At 42.2% G+C, this 18,575-nt stretch overlaps 1 protein-coding gene across 1 annotated transcript in view; it reads right to left on the minus strand.

Moving 5' to 3' along the window:
• Nucleotides 1–18,575, minus strand: part of LOC124776571 (dehydrogenase/reductase SDR family member 11-like) — a 109,757-nt gene that overhangs the window by 20,086 nt on the left and 71,096 nt on the right. The window contains exons 4-5 of the mRNA XM_047251617.1: nt 15,807–15,936; nt 8,493–8,657 (exon numbers count right to left, since the gene is read on the minus strand). Coding sequence (XP_047107573.1) covers nt 8,493–8,657; nt 15,807–15,936 — 295 coding nt within the window. The remainder of the gene's footprint in view (nt 1–8,492; nt 8,658–15,806; nt 15,937–18,575) is intronic.

Raw genomic sequence — 18,575 nt, forward strand, 5'->3', positions numbered from 1 at the left:
TACGTCTTAATGCGAGCGAGTGAGGTTGCGAGCCGATGGATCAGCACTTCAGTCTAGTGGGTGAAATATCTGGCTGCTTGTAGAAGTAATGAGTACGTCTACAAGTTTGAACTGGCGACCGAAATTGTAGATAAGATGTATGAATTCATGTGTGTACATATTAACTGATTTATAGTTGAGGGAGAAATTTTCTTGTATGTTACCATAGGTGAAATCATTTTTTGCTGAGTGTTGTGTAATTTTTTTGTTATCATGAACATGATTTTGTGCTATTTTTACTTTTTACTCTCCGTACCTGGTAACCTATTTCTAATACTACCTTGTTTAGTTATAGTTTATGTCTGCATAGTGAAGAAAGATGTCCATAAAGGGAATTCTGAGTTGTGTTGAATGCAGGGTTGGTATATTATCGATTTTTGTTGCATATTCCTGGAGAAGCAACAGTAAATCTTTTATATAGTAGAAGGTTCTGAGAGTGTGGGACGACTCGAGCAAAAAAATTTTTGATGTAAGTATGGCCCAAACTTAAGTATTTTGAACTGCTGTTCCGCACGTTAAGAAAAGAGACATGGGCGGTTAGGTTTATAACAGTATGTGGCTGGATGACTAATGGAATGGTAAATCTTCTGTGTTCCTCTTGTGTAAATGATGTGGGTTAGGTTGTGTTTTTCCCATATTCAGCGTCCTATTATTTTATGTAGTGTTTCTCTAGTTAATTTTTGTGCATAATGTGTCAAATAATTTGGAAGTCTATAATGCCTCGGGAAGCAGTGCTTTCTCCTATCAATTTATCGATGGATCGTAGGTGAAGAAGAGTCCATGCGATGTTTGTTGCGGTAGTTTTGACGCCAATTGGGTATCTATTTGTTGACGGACTTCACAACAGAAGCGAAGGTCTGGAGTAGTGCGTTGAACTCAGATCGTTATGCACGAGAGGAGGTTTTCCTCTTGCAGCAGTGCAACGGTCCTGGATTCTTTGGCTTATGACATCCCCGGATGGCAGAGTGAGTTGAATTATGTCGTCCTTGTATGAGAGATGAAGTGAAATCGTTTTAGTGTCCAGGTCGGATGAGCGTCTGGACCGTGTATTCAAAGAATGTTTGTGAGGTTATTGGAGTATTAATTCCTAATGTTGGGCGTACGAGGGGTGTTCCATAAGTAATTCAAGACATTATATATGGGCTTATTTCGTTTGAAAAAAAATGCTGAATTTGTTGTGAAACGTAGTGGAATATTCCCACTTCAGCACGTATGGTTTCATGAAGTTCCGATAGGTGACGGCGCTGTATGCAGCCTTCAAAATGGCGTCTATAACGGAGATGCGTTCCAAGTAGAGAGACGTCATTGAGTTTCTTTAGGCTGAAAACCAGAGCATCGGTAGATAGTCATAGACGCCTACGGGGACCTGGCAGAGAACAAAAGCACGGTGAGTCATTGGGCGAGGTCTCTTTCATCATTATTTCGAACCGGAAACAAAACTGCAATCCAAGGAGTGGCGCCACACCGCCTCTCCTTCCAAGAAAAGGTTCAAAGCCGCACTCTCAGCTGACGACGGTCTTCAGGGACTCTGTAGGAGTTATTCCGGTGATGTCGTCCTTCATGATGCGACGATCAAACCCGAAGTGTTTTGTACTACCCTCACGAAATTGAAGAAACGACTTCAGCGTGTTTGTCGCCACAACGCAAAGCTGCGCACAGGAGAGGAGCTCACAAAACTCCACTGGACTGTTCTTTCTCATCCGCTAACAGCCCGAATCTCGCACCTCGCGACTTCCAGCTGTTTAGTCCAATGAAGGGTGAGCTCTGTGGGAAGCAGTACGTGGATGAGGGGGAGACGATTGGTGCAGCAAGACGTTGGTTCCGATGTCGACCAGTAGACTGGTACCATGTGGGCGTACAGGCTCCCCAGTTAGGAGGCGTAAGGCCGTTGAACTGAAAGGAGATTATGATGAAAAATAGGGTTCTGTAGCCCAAAGAGTGGGGAATAAAAGAGTATGTTGGAATCCTGAATACAATCAAAGTGTTTTCAGGAAAAAAGTGTTGCATCACGTACTGAACGCCTCTCGTCATGTGAGCCACACTGAGAACTGATGCCAGTTATTGTTTATGTTTCTGTTTAGGACTTTGGGATTAGCGAGACTTGTCGTCATAAGCTACGCAAGTTTTCATGTCTTACACAGATTAGAACAAGCGAGGAGACGTAGTGCCGAATCTCAGAAGAAGGCACTTGAAAGAACAAAAATTACCTTGTAGAATTGCGAGGAGACGTTGAGAGCACCACAAGCTCTTTCACTTACAAAGGGACCCCACCTGCTCGTCGTCACCGATTTAGTCCAAATTTACAGTACATGCAGGGCTTGGCCAGAAATAAAAGTGACAGAAATGAGAGCGCCAGTTAGCCAAGCGCCATGAAAAAATAGCATTTGTGGCACGGGACCTGTGCCACTATTGGTAGGCTGTTTAGGTTTTTATGTTGGTAACACCACGTAGCGCTCTGTATGAAAATCACTGACTGTGCTGTGTGCAGTCTGTGGCTGGATGGACTCATTGTCGGAATATTCGCTATTGTAGTGTTGGGCAGTTGGATGTGAACGCGCGTAGAGTTGTGCAGTAGGAGGTGAGCCGTCAGCAGTGGTGGATGTGGGGAGAGAGATGGCAGAGTTTTGAGAGCGGACGATCTGGACGTGTGTCCATCAGAAAAAGGAAATATGTAAGACTGGATGTCATGAACTGATATATATATTTTATGACTTTTGAACACTATTGAGGTAAATGCATTGTTGGTTCTCTATCAAAACCTTTTATTTGCTAACTATGCCTATCAGTAATTAGTGCCTTCAGTAGTTAGAATCTTTTCTTTAGCTGGCAGTATTGGCGCTCGCTGTATTGCAGTATTCACGCAACGAAGATTTTTGTGAGGTAACTGATTGATGAAAGGTATAGATTATTGTTAGTCAGGGCCATTCTTTTGTAGGGATTATTGAAAGTCAGATGGCGTTGCGCTGAAAAAAAATTGAGTGTCAGTTTAGTGATGATCAGAATAAGTAAAGAGAGAAATGTCTGAGTTCGTTCAGTTTTGCTCAGCTGTTTGAAAATCAAATAACGTAAGAGGTTTATCAGCACAGTCATTTATAATTTTTCTAAGGGGACGTTACAGTTCACACGCAGCAGTTAGCGCATCGGAAAGAGTACAGAGTACAGAACGGTCGTCCGAGGATTGGTGGACCGAGTTCCTATGTGAAAACAATTTCTTTTTATTTTCACTATTTGCGTTACCTATGCATGTAAGGGTTTTGTTTTATGCAAAAGATTGGATATCACGCGGAAAAGTAAGGCTTTGAGTAATACTGGGCAACATCTCTGGCAAAGAGGTTGCGCTGCGAGGCACTTGGAGTAGGATCTTTGCTTGTGAGTTTGTGAGTGGAGTGTAGTCTTGGAGAGAGAGAGGAGGAATCGAGTTGTGATGGAGTAAGATGTGTTTAGGCTGTGCTGTGTGCTGGCAATAGTTCTCTTATATTATTTTTCATTTATGAGGAGACAACTTGTAAATTCATTTAACGCCAAAAGATTCTGTAATTGCGCATTTGCCGAGACATCCGAGCGTAGTAATTAATTTGGTCAGAGATTTAGAGTTGGAGATCGTTACGACAATGTAACGATGTGTGATTGACTGATTTTTCTTCAAAGATGGATAGGATACTTGTTTCTGAGAAGGTAAAGAGAATTTGTTCAGGTTTTCCACTGTTAATGTAAAGTGAAGTTTTAATATTTCAAGTGTTCAAATATTTTGTCTTAGTGATGTAAAGTGTTTTTACTAAGGTCTGGTTTCTATTTTTCCATCAGTCAACATTTGTCTCTTTATATCAAATTTCACATATATAATTTTGCTTTCCCAAGATTCTGAGTAACAGAACTTTGACAAAGAGCTCTGCAGTAATGAGATTTATTAGCATAGAATTTTTTTGGTTGTCTCTATAGTTTAAAGCACGCATTGCACATCGTGTTGCTAGTAGTTTGAATTTTTATTGTTTACCTAGCATGGCAGCAGCAACTGCAGTAGTTTAGAGATAGGGGCAAGACAACAGTTATTAATGTGCAAACATGTAGGCCATTTATAAATTAAGTGTGATGAATTAACATTTCAGCAGTGACATAATTTTCAGGTAGGACATTTTTGGGAGTTACTTATATTTCATAGTCTTCTCGCAGTCTGATTGCTTGTATTATTGCTAACAGGACAGTTCTCTTGAATTTGATAGAACAGACTGTACGCTCGCCACGAGCGTTGCAGTATACAATTTAATGTTGCATTTCTGGTTGACTTTTGCATTGTTTATCACTTTTCAAGAATTACAATATTGCTTACAAAGAACAAATACGAGCTTAACTGTTTCTTTCATCACGAGTTCAACTTCACAATACCACACAGACAAAATACCAGTAATTACAACTGTACATTGTCATACAAGACAATCTAATTAGCCACCTTCACACCGCAAATAAACCAAGGTAATGCCAAATGTATTCCATGTGATGCAACGAAATTCTGTGTGCAAAAAAACAAATTTCTTCTGTTAATTGACTTGAGGGGGGGGGGAGGGGGAGGGGTAACAAATCCACAATTATACTGCGATATTTTTCAATATAAGCAAGGACTGCCACTGTGCAGTAATTAAATGATTCGCTGCACACTCACACAGCTAGTCCAACCCTACGGTGTTTATTTTTATCGTAAGCTAAGAAATTCAATCAGAAGCTTCGAAACTGCTCTTATCTCCTCGAGAGAGAAAAAGAAATTATATCCCGGGAAGACATCTGACCACATTCCATTGATGACAAGCTATTAACGCCAATATTTAGCGGAACGATGCGTACGCGCTGTTTAATGCGAATATGTGCAATGAGAGGAAGCCTTTTACTTTTGTGTAAACCAAGTTTGTTTTTGTAACTTTAAAACAACCATGTATTTAAAGGAAAATGCGGCGTTTACAGCTGTGCAAGACGCCGAAAAAATTACTGCTTCCCTTCTAAATAATAAAAGTATCTAATTTCACACGTAAAGTTCTCTAAATAATAAAAGTATCTAATTTCCTCGAAATTTATTTGCAATCCCACATTTTTCTTTACCTTTCTTTTTCTTGCGTTATACGAGAATATTAATAAATACAATATATGGAACATTACTTCGCTTTATTTGCAATGTAAGAAGCATAAAAACTATACGTAAATTGATTACCCCATAGAGATTCGAACCCACGACCCCCGGATTAGCGCTGTGCCAGCGCTAACTACGCTAACGCATATAGTAATTCTTCAGCCGACGCACGTCAAAAATGCATGACCATCCGGATCTCCCACTTCTGTCACTTTCATTTCTGGTCAAGTCCTGTTTTTTTTTTCCGTCATAAGTCTTCCGACTGGTTTGATGCGGCCGCCAAGAATTTCCCTCCTATGCAAATCCCCTACATCTCAGCGTAGCACTTGCAACCTAGGTCCTCAATTATCTGATGGATGTATTAACAGATATCCAATCATCCTGTCCCTTATCCTTGTCAGTGTTCCCCACATATTCCTTTCCTCTCCGATTCTACATAGAACCTCCTAGTTTCTTACCTTATCGTCTGTAGTACCACATCTAAAATGTTTCGATTTTCTTCTGTTCCTGTTTTACCACAGTCCGTATTTCACTACCATACAATGCTGTGCTCCAGACGTATATACTCAGAAATTTCTTCCTCAAATTAAAGCCTCTGTTAGATACCAGTAGACTTCTCTTGGCCAGGAATGCCTTTTTTGCCATTACTAGTCTGCTTTTGATGTCCTCCTTGCTCTGTCCGCCATTGGTTATTTTGCTGCCTAGGTAATAGAATTCGGTAACTTCATCTACGTCGTGACCATCAATCATGATGTCAAGTTTCTCCCTGTTCTCATTTCTGCTGCTCATCATTACTTTCGTCTTTCTTCGATTTACTCTCAATCCATATTCTGTACTCCATTCAGCAGATCATGTAAGTCTTCTTTTCTTTCACTCAGAATAGCAATGTCATAAGCGAATCGTGTCACTGACACCCCTTCACCTTGAATTTTAATTCCACTCCTGAAACTTTCTTTTATTTTCATCATTGCTACTTCGATGTAGAAATTGAACACTAGGGCCGAAAGATTACATCTCTGTCTTACATCCTTTTTAATACGAGTACTTCGTTCGTGGTCGCCCACTCTTATTATTCCCTCTTGGTTCTTGTAAATATTGTATATTACCCATGTCTTCCTATAGCTTACCCCAATTTTTCTCAGAATTTCGAAAGTTGTTCACCATTTTACATTATCGAACGCTTTTTCTAGATCGGCAAATCCTATGAAAGTGTCTTGATTTTTCTTTAGTCGTTCTTCCATTATCAACCGTAACGTCAAAATTGCCTCTCTTGTGCCTTTACCTTTCCTAAAGCCAAACTGGTCGTCATCTAACACATCCTTAATTTTCTCTTCCATTCTTCTGTATACTATTTCTTGTCAGCAACTTGGATGCATCAACTGTTAAGCTAATTGTGCGATAATTCTCGCACTTGTGAGCTCTTGTAGTCTTCGGAATTGTGTGGATGATGTGGATGAAAGTCAGACGGTATATTGCCAGACTCATACATCCTGCACATCAACGTGAATAGTCGTTTTCTTGCCACTTCCCCTAATGATTTTAGAAATTCTGATGGAATGTTATCAACCCCTTCTGCCTTATTTGATCTTAAGCCCTCCAAAACTCTCTTAAATCCGATTCTAATACTGGATCCCCTAACTCTTCTAAATCGACTTCCGTTTCTTGTCCTATACATCAGACAAATTTTCCCCCTTATAGAGGCCTTCACTGTACTCTTTCCACCTATCCGCTCTGTCTTCTGCATTTAACAATGGAATTCCGGTTGCGCTCTTAATGTTGCCACCCTATATGCTGAGTCAGTCCTTCCAACTATCATTTCTACACATTTTTCGTGCAGCCATTTCGTCTTAGCTTTCCCTGCACTTCTAGTTCATTTCCTTCCTCAGCGACTTGTATTTCTGTATTCCTGAATTTCCCGGAACATTTTTGTACTTCCTTCTTTCATCGATTAGCTGAAGTATTTCTTCTGTCACCCACGTTTTCTTTGCAGTTACCTTCTTTGTACCTGTGTTTTTCTTTCCAGTTTCTGTGGCTGTCCTTTTTAGGGTTGCCCATTTCTCTTCAACTGTACTGCCTACTGTACTATTCTTTATTGCTGTATCTACAGCTTTAGAGAACTTCAAGCGTATCGCGCCACTCCTTAGTACTTCCGTATCCCACTTCTCCGCGTATTGATTTTTCCTGACTAATGTCTTAAGCCTCAGCCTACTCTTCATCACTACTGTATTGTGATCTGAGTCTATATCTGCTCCTGGGTACGCCTTACAATCCAGAATCTCTGTCTGACCATGATGTAATCTAACTGAAATTTTCCCGAATCACCCGGCCTCTTCCAAGTATACCTCCACCTCTTACGATTCTTGAACAGAGTATTCGTTATTACTAGCTGAAATTTATTACAGAACTCAATTAGTCTTTCTCATCTCTCACTCCTTGTCCCAAGCCCATATTCTCCTGTAGCCTTTTCTTCTACTCCTTTCCCTACAACTGCATTCCAGGTCTCCATGACTATTAGATTTTCACCTCCCTTTGCGTATTGCATTACCCGTTCAATATCCTCATATAGTTTCTGTGTCTCTTCATCCTCTGATTGCGACGTAGGCATGTATACCGGAACTATCATTGTCGGTGTTGGTTTGGTGTCGTAAATTTGGACGAAATCTGTCGGTGCGGCCTCTTTGTTAGCGGATGTCCGGCCAAGGAAGCAGACGCTCGCAAGTAGTCATCTATGGTAAAGTATGTGCTTGGAAAGATGTGGGTCAGGGAAGTTTATAATTTCCGAGTAGTTCACTGCCTACAGCAAGGAAAAATAATGATTATATAGTTTAGTTTATAGTCGAGTGTGTTGTATGCTTGAGTGAGGAACGTCGAACCTTCAGGCTGACTGAATAAATCCACGGTTTGCACAATTAAAATCCCATATGTCCCGCCTACTTCTTTATAAGCCATGTAGCCTAGTTGATATCACTTAATATTATTCCAGAATGTGATGGGGAACTTACAGAGTTGCAGGGTGTTGATATGAATTTGCTGCCTTCAATCCGTTGCGTAACGGAGGCCAATGAAAAGAGATAGATCTACTAGTAAGTAGTTGGAGCTAAGCTTCGCAGTCACGCGCCATAAACACGTGATAATCTTTATGTAAAATCATAGGAGTGCCTGGATTTGTACTGATAGTTTCCTTAGTACTAGGTACCTACAGTATAGATATCTTACTACCGAGATTACTAGCAAAAGATGGATGAAATCTCGTATTTTTTTAGAGTAACGTCATCAGTCTACAAATAGTATGAATAATTGTTTGCACTCTACCGATTCTGTAGTGCATGTAACACACCTGAACACGAGGATGCTGGGACAACATGTAAACAACGGCTTCTGCTATGTCTTCTGATTCCATAGTTGGCATTTCCTTCAGTTTGGCGAAAAATTCACTTTCCTTTGGAAGGCTAGCCATTACGTTTGATACTCCTTCAGTTCGTACTAGTCCTGGAGAAACTTCCTGTAAGAAAACACAATGCGCTCAAATGAAAGTACTGTCGCAGAAATCAAATTTTAAAAATACAAATTCATTCTGTCTCTTTCTCTCTTTCTTTCACACACGCACACACACACACACACACACACACACACACACACACACACACACACACACACACATACACCACACACACACACTCGTACACTTACGCCCACACGTGCACAGTTATATACAGACACATTAACAACATAGACAAACTCATCAATACATTGATGATTCAAGGGAATCACGATAAACATTCTCTCGGTATCCCATCAACTATCAGCAACTATAATTACTACTGTACACGTATAAGGTACTTTAGACCCAGAATTAGTGGTTATAAGCATTTTTTTAGCATTTAATCGTATGGTGTGAACATTGTAAGTGACTATTCGAAAATGTTCTTGTCTTACATTCATTCGTTTGTCCTTCCATAGATTGTTTTTGTAGAATCATCTGAATCGATGCCTTAGCCTATGTAGCCATTACTCACCTAGCAGGGAGGCCCTGTCTGCAACAGCTTACCCTCCTCAAATCAAACCAATCATGGAGAGTAACGTAGGTTACCAACATGAGGCACATGGATCTGGTTACGGGTATGGATTTAGTTGCCTTTTACCTGGGACCTGCACATAAAGCTATGTGAGTTCAACACCGCCATAACTAAAGATTCGGTTGCCATCCTTTCGTGGGCTGTGCCGAGGCATACACGAAAGGAGGTGTGCGACCGCCTTTAATGACAGCGTTAGTACTACGCACAGGTACAGATTTCAGTATTAAATTTTGCCGCAAAAATATAAACTATCATGTACTGTATATTTCACGTGTATTACACAGTCCAACACATTAATGTGACCACCACCTGTGTTCGATGTCAACATGCAATAACCACTCATAGACAGCAGATGGCAGCACCACGAGTGGAGGATATATAAAGTGAGTCGGGAGCACACGGAAAACAGTAAAGTCGTTGTCGTAATGTGGAAACGGAGCGACTCGTCTGCTGTTCAGTAGATTTGCTCGGCGGAAGCAGTTCCGAAACGGCTACGTTTGTAAACAGCTCGCGTGCCACTGTGGTTAAAGTATACTGTGCATACCAAAACGGAGCTGTCCCACATCCTCCACGCACATCCTTTATGACATTCCTTTCCCCCATCTGCTCCTTTTCCTCGAACATGTCTGCGTCCGCTACACCTTCCACCAACTTGATCCCCATCATCCCCTGGTTGCTCCTCTCCTCTCCAACCCCCGCCCACTGCCGGCCCCCCTATCCTCCACCTCTACAGCATCTCCTTTCCCGAGGCGATTTCCATTAACTCCCCCTCCCAGATGGTGCCCTCCCTCCCTCCATTTATTCCTCCTATCAACTGTGATCCTCACCTTCCACTTCCTCCCTCTGTCCTTTTCCCGGGCTCCCTACCCCCCTTCCATCCTGTTTTTTTCTCCACCTGCTCACTGCTTGACTCCATTATTTCCCCCCTGAGTCCTTTTTCTTTCCCCTCCACTGTCTTCCCCACTCCTTTCTCGTGTCTGCCCTGCTCCCCCCTTTTTCTGTGCCCTCTCCCTCCATCAGCTCCTCCCCTTTTTTTTGCTCTTCCTCTCCTCCTCCCCTTTCCTCCCCTCATCTGTTCAGGTCCTCCCCTTCCCCCATACCCATATTCCTTCATACTCTATAGTGCAGTGTTTTCCGTGAGTGTTCAGAGTCGTGCGTCCCCCTTTTAAAGTGTTGCAAACAGAAACCAGACTGTTGCTGTGTTTTTTTTAATTGTGCCTGTCTATTTCCTATGTGTTTTTAGTTAGCGTCACTGACCCCTTTGTTTTTTATGTTTTCTTCACAACTTTTTCGCCCTGTACCAGTTTTAAACAGTCCCTGTTTTATCACCTCTTTTTATTGTTATATCTCCTCATTATGTTATTTTAACTTTATCTGTAGGCTGCAGAGCGGCATATTACACTGCTGCCAGCCCGCCCCCCCCCCCCCCCTCTGGGGGTGGATCGAAATACAATAAAGAAAAAGAAAAAAACTGACCCAAACCGGCGCCAAGGCAACTGTGGTGCAGCATGCCCATAGATGCCCATAGATGACACAGGTGAAGGCTGACTGTAGAGATGTGCATGGATGAAGAGATGTGCAACTGTTGAGCAACTGACCACCCATATGAACGAAACGGCTACCGACACTGTCTCCTCATCGACTGTTCGACGAACTTCAGAATGGATGGATGGATGGAGAGGGTTTTAAGGGCGCACGACGGCAAGGTCTTCAGCGCCCGCTCAGTAACAGACTGAGACGGGTGTCAAGAAAAGACTCAGAACAATACGATAAAACAGAACGTAAGACACAGGAAACTAGCTTGGAAAAATTTGTGCCTACCCGCACCAAAGCGTGGGACGAAGCATGCTGCCAGCAGTAAAACATGGACAACCCAGGAAGTGATTAGGATTCGGTCGAAGTTATATCACCGAGGTCTCGCGCTGGCACTTCATGAAGTTGCGAAGGCTACCTGGCAGTTGTCGTTGGATCTGTATCTCTTAGGCTATGACTGCGCCTGAAGTTATGACAGACCCAGTTGCAGTGCGCTGTCCCAACAACTGATATGGTCGTCGCTGCCTTCAATTCAGAATTGCCCTTTGTGCTGTAACAGTTCTGCTACAATTTCTTCGCCGATAGATATGAGAGATTCCCTTAAGGTAATTAACAGCGAGTTACACGCCTACAGCAGTGTTGTATCGTCCAGAGATCACGGTACTAAACCGAAGTTGGCAACCCGAATCGATTCCACAGACATTAGTGAGGGCTCGTTGCAATCCGCAACGACGTATGGAAGGCGCTCTTGAAGACTACGTCAATCCCCCAACACTGTAGTCCCATCACACTGAGCTCAACCCACTTCGTGACCTCATTTGAAGTTCTCAACATAACAATGTAGGACCAACGAGTAGTTAACTTTCCTGACAAAACAAACTTTCGTAAAGGTTGCATTTCATACTGCGTGAGAACTGTTTATAAATAAGAGCATCAAGTGATTCATTGCTTGTCAATGACACTTGTAAATTATACAAAAATCCTGTGGCAAAAAATGTGTCAAACTTAAGTAAATCCCTTACTCATTTACGTAATAAAACGAACTAATATTTCATGTGTTCTTGTTTGATGATCCTTCTTCCAGAGCAATCAAAAATTCACAGTTATGGCCCAGCTGGCGGGGAGAAAGTTGATCATCTGGTTACAGCAAGTAGTTTTTACATAACTTCGGTATCACAAATAGCAACTGAGTTACACTGGAAAAAATCACATAAATATTAACTCGCGGTAACAAACAATTAAGAACAACTTGGGGTACACGATTATCATGATGGTTCTGCACAAAACTATCACATGCAAACCAGTGACTCTACAATCTGTTTATGTCATTTGTTGATAGCGAGAGAGCAATCGTATGTTTGAAAGAACGATGACAATTGGCGTTCTGAAACTGTTGGAAGACAGCTGTGAAACAGCAGTTCCGCTGTTCAAAATAATCTGAAGATGCGCTAACCAGGAGAAACGTGTCATTATTAATAAAACACTTGCAACCGGGACTGCTTTTTAATCTTGGAGCTTTGAACCACTGTTGCTGCATCAAGCCAAAATGGAGTGGAGCAATGTGTTCAGATGCGAAACCAGTTGGTGGAAAGGTTTCTATATATTATTAACTACGTGATTTGAAAGTGAAGACAGTGGTATATAGGGGACAAGTAATATGTAGAGTTGGAGAAGTGGTTCCGCGTACTTGCATCAGGGATGGTGGCAACAATTTCTAAACACATAAAAAAATGTGCGAGTTCACCTATTTGAGCGGTTGGATTGGAAATTTCATCGGGCACTGCACACAGGGGTGGGATGTAGGCGAGAGGATGTGGAAACATTATAAATGGAAACGGTGGGCTCCCATCTATGTGCAGTGTGAACTGCAGGTCAATAGAGGGCCACTCTCTTCATGGATGACTGGCCAAACGAGGTGGCATTCGGGAGCATGGCAGTTCAAATCCCTTATGGAGCACATACATTTAGTTTTCTGTGGTTTCCCCACATCACATAAGGCAAATTGTTGAATCGCTCCTTTCAATAGGATTTCCTTCCTCATTCGTTTCCAATTCCTTGAACTCTGTTTCTACTGATATCATAGTACACGGAAAATTCAAATCTCCGGAGGAAGGAGATGATGAATTCCAATTATTCTTATACATCTTGTAATTAAATTTTCCCTGAGGCATTTAAGTCTCATCTTTATCTGCGATTGATAATTGAATTAAAATTTGTGCTACAGCCAGGACACAAACCCAGGCCCTCTTGCTTACTAGGCAGAATTGCTGCACTCTGGTGAAGAGTGCTGCATGAACTATCCAAGTCGAATACCCTCCCCAACACAAACATCAATTCATATCTTCAGCTTATAAATATGAGGCTTAAATGCCTCGGGGAAAATTTAATTACAAGATCTATAAGATCACCTATGGTACAGGACTTCCCCATTACATCCATCGCTGTGGTGCTATTCCAAAGTCGGAGAGCGGTGGCAATACTGACAATGTAGGGGGAAAATAAGCTGAAGATATGAAGTTTGTGGTGGGGACGGCATTCGACTTGGGTAGTTCGTGCATCTATTTGGACAACACTGCTGCTGTGGTGTAATGGTTTGCATTTCTGCCTAGTAAGCAAGGACAGCTGGGCTCGACTTCTGGCCCTGGAGCAAGTTTCAATTCAATTCTTCACCTTTCATCATTATTGTAGAATTCCAGTTATGGTTGCCAAGTAGATTGAGAAGTGTTTTAATCTGTTTTCAGTCGTTGAAAATCGGTGAAATTAATGGTTTCAAACGAAACATTGCGTCTCTGCTGAGTGGTACATTTTCAATTTTACATTTCCTGATAGAAATGTGTATGTGTGTTAATCTGCAGACAAAGCTTCCTTAGCAGTTACTTGATATACCCATGTCTGTTCAACATGTAACAATTTCCTTGTTTTAGTTTATGACAGTATTATTGCACCTGAGAATGCGTTTTTATCATTTATATTTCACGAGGACACTGTGAACCACTTGATAGTATGTGCACAACTGTCTTGAAATCAGTCACAGAGTGAGCGTTTTCCTTGGACACCACTGTAACTCTTGTACTATAACATCACTACATGTTTCCGACAATGGTCACGGGAGACCAAGAGAAATAATACCGTGGTTGTTTGGCCCAACAATTCTTGAACATACACGGCAGACAATTTTGTTTCTGCAAACCACACCACAGCTTGTGCGCGCTGCTGTGCAGTGGCCATTTTCACTTCCTGCGACCATGGTGCACTCTGGCACTTCTCACGTGGGAATATAAATTCATTGAGATGCTCTACATTCTGGTGCATTTTTCACTGTCACATCTACTGTGGTTTTTCTCTCCTGGGACCTTGAAATCAGTGAGGTTTGAGGGGCACACCCTGTATTACAACATCACTACATGTTTCCGACAATGGCCACGGGAGACCAAGAACAATAATACCGTGGTTGTTTGGGCCAACAATGCTTGAACATACACAGGAGAGTATGTTGTTACGGTGCTCTTCAGTCTCAAGACTTGTCTGATGTAGTTCTCCACGCTAGCCTGTCCTGCACCAGCCTCTTCATTCCCACATAAATACTATAGTCTTCAATAATTCGAACCTGCTTACTGTATTCAAGCCTTGACCTCCTTCTACATATTTAGCTCCTACATTCCCTTCTATTACAAAACTGACGGTTCCTCGATGCCTCACGCTGTGTCCTGTCAGTTGATCCTTTCTCTTAGATTGTGCCACAAAATTCTTTGTTCCTGAATTCGATTCAGTACCTCCTTATTAATTACTCAATTCATCTAATTTTCAGTATTCTTCTTTAGCGACAAATTTCAAAAGCTTCTATTCTCCTTCTGTTTGAATTGTTTATTGTGCACATTACACATGTTTTAAAGGCAACATTCTGTTCAAATACCTTCAGAAAAGATCTTACAACACTTTAATTCACATTAAGTGTTAACAAGTTCCTCTCTTCCAGAGGTGTTTCTTTCTATTGACAATCTGCAGTTTAAATCCTCTCTGCTTTGACCATCATCAGTTATCTTGATGCCCAAATAGCAAAATTATCTTCTAATTTGATTGTCTCATTTCCCTATCTAATTCCCTCAGCATTGCCTGATTTAATTCGACTGCATTCCCTTAGCCTTGTTTTACTTTTGTTCATGTTCCTCCTGTAACCCCTTTTCAAGACACTATCCGTTTCGCTAAACTGCTCTTCCAAGTATTTTGCAATTTCTCATAAAATTACGTCACTGGAAAACTTCCAAGCTTTGCCTTATTCTTCTAAATTTTTCCACATTTATCCTTCCTTTGCTTTGCTGCTTGCTCAGTGTACGTACAGACTGAATAGCTTCGGGGCTAGACGACAAACTTGCCTCACTCGCTTCGCAACTATTGCTTCATATTGATGTCTTTCGACTCTTACAACTGCAGTCTGCTTTCTGGAAGAATATAGCAATTAATTCATTACATGATACGCAGATCTCGATCTTATGAGCTGATTTCACACACGTTTATGATGCTCACTATAGCCATGCTGCTACTCATTGAGTTAACTACCCACACCCCACAGACCAGTTTTTTTAAAGAAAAATGGGATTCACAATACGAGGAGCACATTGTGTTAACTGACCTATACTAGACTCACCAAGCCTGTACGTGGACAACATAGTCTATGCTCAAACATTGATTCTTCGTCCAGAATTGTGTTTTATTGCTTGATGCATCATGTGTGATGTTCTTACACTTTGGCTATGTGATTCTATTCGACCAGTTACTTTTTCAATAGTTGGATTTGTACATCTTCTTGATCTATGAGAATCAGGATATTTTTAGGAGATCGGTGTATGACACTAGGTAGATCACTAATGATAATTGGAATAGAAGTACTCAGTTAATTTATAAAAACAGACTGAAAGGAATATCAGACTCTTAACAATACTGACATGCATACATCTTTGATATGCATACATCTTTGACATCATAGCAGTTAGCGTAAACCTGTTGGTCTATTAGACACGTGCACCATGTAATGGATAACTTACGCCGACTCGTATCTTGCTGCCCTTGGCGACCAGGTCTTTCCTCAGCCCTTCGAGCAGTACTTTGACGGCGTGCTTGCCGGCGTAGTACATCGCGAAAGCACTTGTACCCGGTGTCGTGTGTCCCGCAACACTGAAAATTAGGAAACACGTTGTAACAGTAGAAGCAGGCTACAACATCGCAGATGAGCGGGGAGTCAGCACGTGAGATACAATCTTGTATGATTACCTCAACTAATAATATACCAATGAGGAGCACACCTGGTGTTTCGCTGGCTATTCGTAAGGTGCTACTTCAACATTCATCTTCCAAATCTTTTTTTCCTATTCTTTGTCATTTCTTTCTGTCTCTAGTTTTTTACTTTTCGTAATCTGAGCCAGCACATAAGTCAATGGTGATGATATGATAAACTGCGATTATCCCATTCTAAGTAATGTTAACAACTTCCACAGTCATATTAACTCATACCACCGACAACAACAAACCACATGAACTTAGCGTTGAATGTGTGCCGTGCAATTCGAAGGATGCTTTTGCACTCCACCTGGCAACATACTTCGAATGTTCACAAACCGAACCAATATCATGCTCACTACATACTTTTCTTTCATTTCCAGAGAAATAATTCCGACACAGTGACGTTATGGGAAAATAGTTTCTTGTGACGACGTTCTTGTGGCAGACATTCCAAGCCCTCTTGCTGCAACAAAATAGAAAAAAAAATCTCGAGCTTTCGATCATTATCTCCATTGCCTTCATCATGTGTAACTGGCTGTTTATGTGCCAAGAAGACAGAACATTTATACGTAGCATAGTTATAATTACTGTCATGGTTACTTCCTCTTTTATTTGACACACTGATTGGAGAATCTGCGAGTGTTCTCTTTACGAGGGCTGTTCAAAAAATTCCGGAACATTCGTAATTTCACGTTATGGTGTGTTGGAGAGAAATGCAGGTCAGGTGGAATCCCTGCATACGCCTGTTTCTAATGTGTAACTGCCAGAAGTTTCATTGTTGTATGTCTTTCCTTATTGTTCAGTGCTGTATTGAGTAAAATATTGTAACCCACAGTTTGCGAATTTCGAGTTGGCAGAGTTAGAGGAGTAACGTGTCTGCATTAAATTTTGCTTGAATGCTAAGAAAATCTTTACAGAGACACGCCAAATTATGGAGGAAGCCTACGGTGATGAGTGCTGAAGCCGTACTCTGTGTTACGAATGGTTGACACGGTTTAAAAATGGCCAGACGAAAGTTAAAGATGACCCTCCTTCAGTAAGCCCATCGACGTCTACCGACGACGCTCATGAAGGAACGTCAACGAAATTGTGAGTGCCAATCGAAGACTGACTGTCCGAGAGACTGTAGAAGAATGTAACATCTTGGAATGCCAAGAACATGTAACATCTTGGAATGCATCTTGTTGCTGCCAAGTTCATCCCACGGCTTATGAGTCAAGACCAGAAAGGCCTTGCCTCGCAGTCTGCAAAGAGCTTTCGGATCGCACAAATGAGAACGAGATGTTCCTTAAGAGAATCATAACTGGTGATGAGACGTGGGTCTACGGTTATGATGTTGAGATCAAGGTCCGATCTTCACAATGGGTCGGCAAAGGTACTCCAAGACCAAAAAATCTCGTCAGGTCAGGTCAGGTCAAATGTCAACCCATACTGATAGCTTCCTTTGAGTTTGAAGAATTAGTAAACCATGAATTAGTGCCACTGGGACAAACTGTTAATCGATGGTACTATCGGGACGTGTTGTGACGCCCGCGAGAAAATGTGAGGAGGGAACGGCTTGAAACGTAGGCTAACAGCTCGCGGGTCCTGCAGCATGATAACGTACCCGCACGATCTTGCCCGTTGGTGCGTGACTGTTGCACAAAAAAAGGAAATGACTGTGTTGCCTCATCCTCCGTACTCTCCAGACCTGGCCTTTGCAATTTTTGTTTTCATAGTTGAAAGGACGAAGATCTGCAACGATAGATGGGATAAGAGAAAATTCGCAGACGGTGCTTCGCGCGGTCCAACAGTAGGCATACCAAGACTGCTTCCAGAAGTGGATACGCGATGGGAGAGGTGTATCAGTTGTGGAGGACAGTATTTCGAAGGAGACCATACACAATAAGTAAAAGGTAAGCGTAGAAAAATTTTATGGTCAAAATTCCAGAATTTTTTGAAGAGACCTCGTACTACGACCTCCTACGTTTTCTGATACCATCCTTGGCAACGATTCACAAATGGTGACCATGACATTTTTATAGACCTTTCCCGTTAGACCTTGTAACTGAGGTACCATCTGTCTCCCTAGCAGCTAGGTATTGTCTTTGAACTTACCTGAAAGAAGCCCTCCCGGATAGCCGTGCGATCTAACGCACTGCTTTCGGGGCGAGAAGGCGTGCCGGTCTCCGGCACGAATCCGCCCGGCGGATTAGTGTCGAGGTCCGGTGTGCGGGCCAGTCTGTGGCCGGTTTTTAGGCGGTTTTCCATCCGCCTCGGTGAATGCGGGCCGGTTCCCCTTATTCCGCCTCAGTTACACTATGTCGGCGACTGCTGCCCAAACACTGTCTCCACGTACGCGTACACCATAATTACTCTACCACGCAAAAATTTGGGGTTACACTCGTCTGGTGTGAGACGTTCCCGCGTCCCGCGTGGAAGGGGGGGGGGGGGGTAGTCCACTGGGGGCCGAACTGCACATTAAGCTTGGGTTCTGTGAGGAGCGGCGCTGGGGTTGGTGGACTGCTGTAGCCTGTTGTGGGGTTGTGTACCAC

This window comes from Schistocerca piceifrons, chromosome 2 (assembly GCF_021461385.2).
Source record: "Schistocerca piceifrons isolate TAMUIC-IGC-003096 chromosome 2, iqSchPice1.1, whole genome shotgun sequence".
Classification (NCBI taxonomy): Eukaryota; Metazoa; Arthropoda; class Insecta; order Orthoptera; family Acrididae; genus Schistocerca; species Schistocerca piceifrons.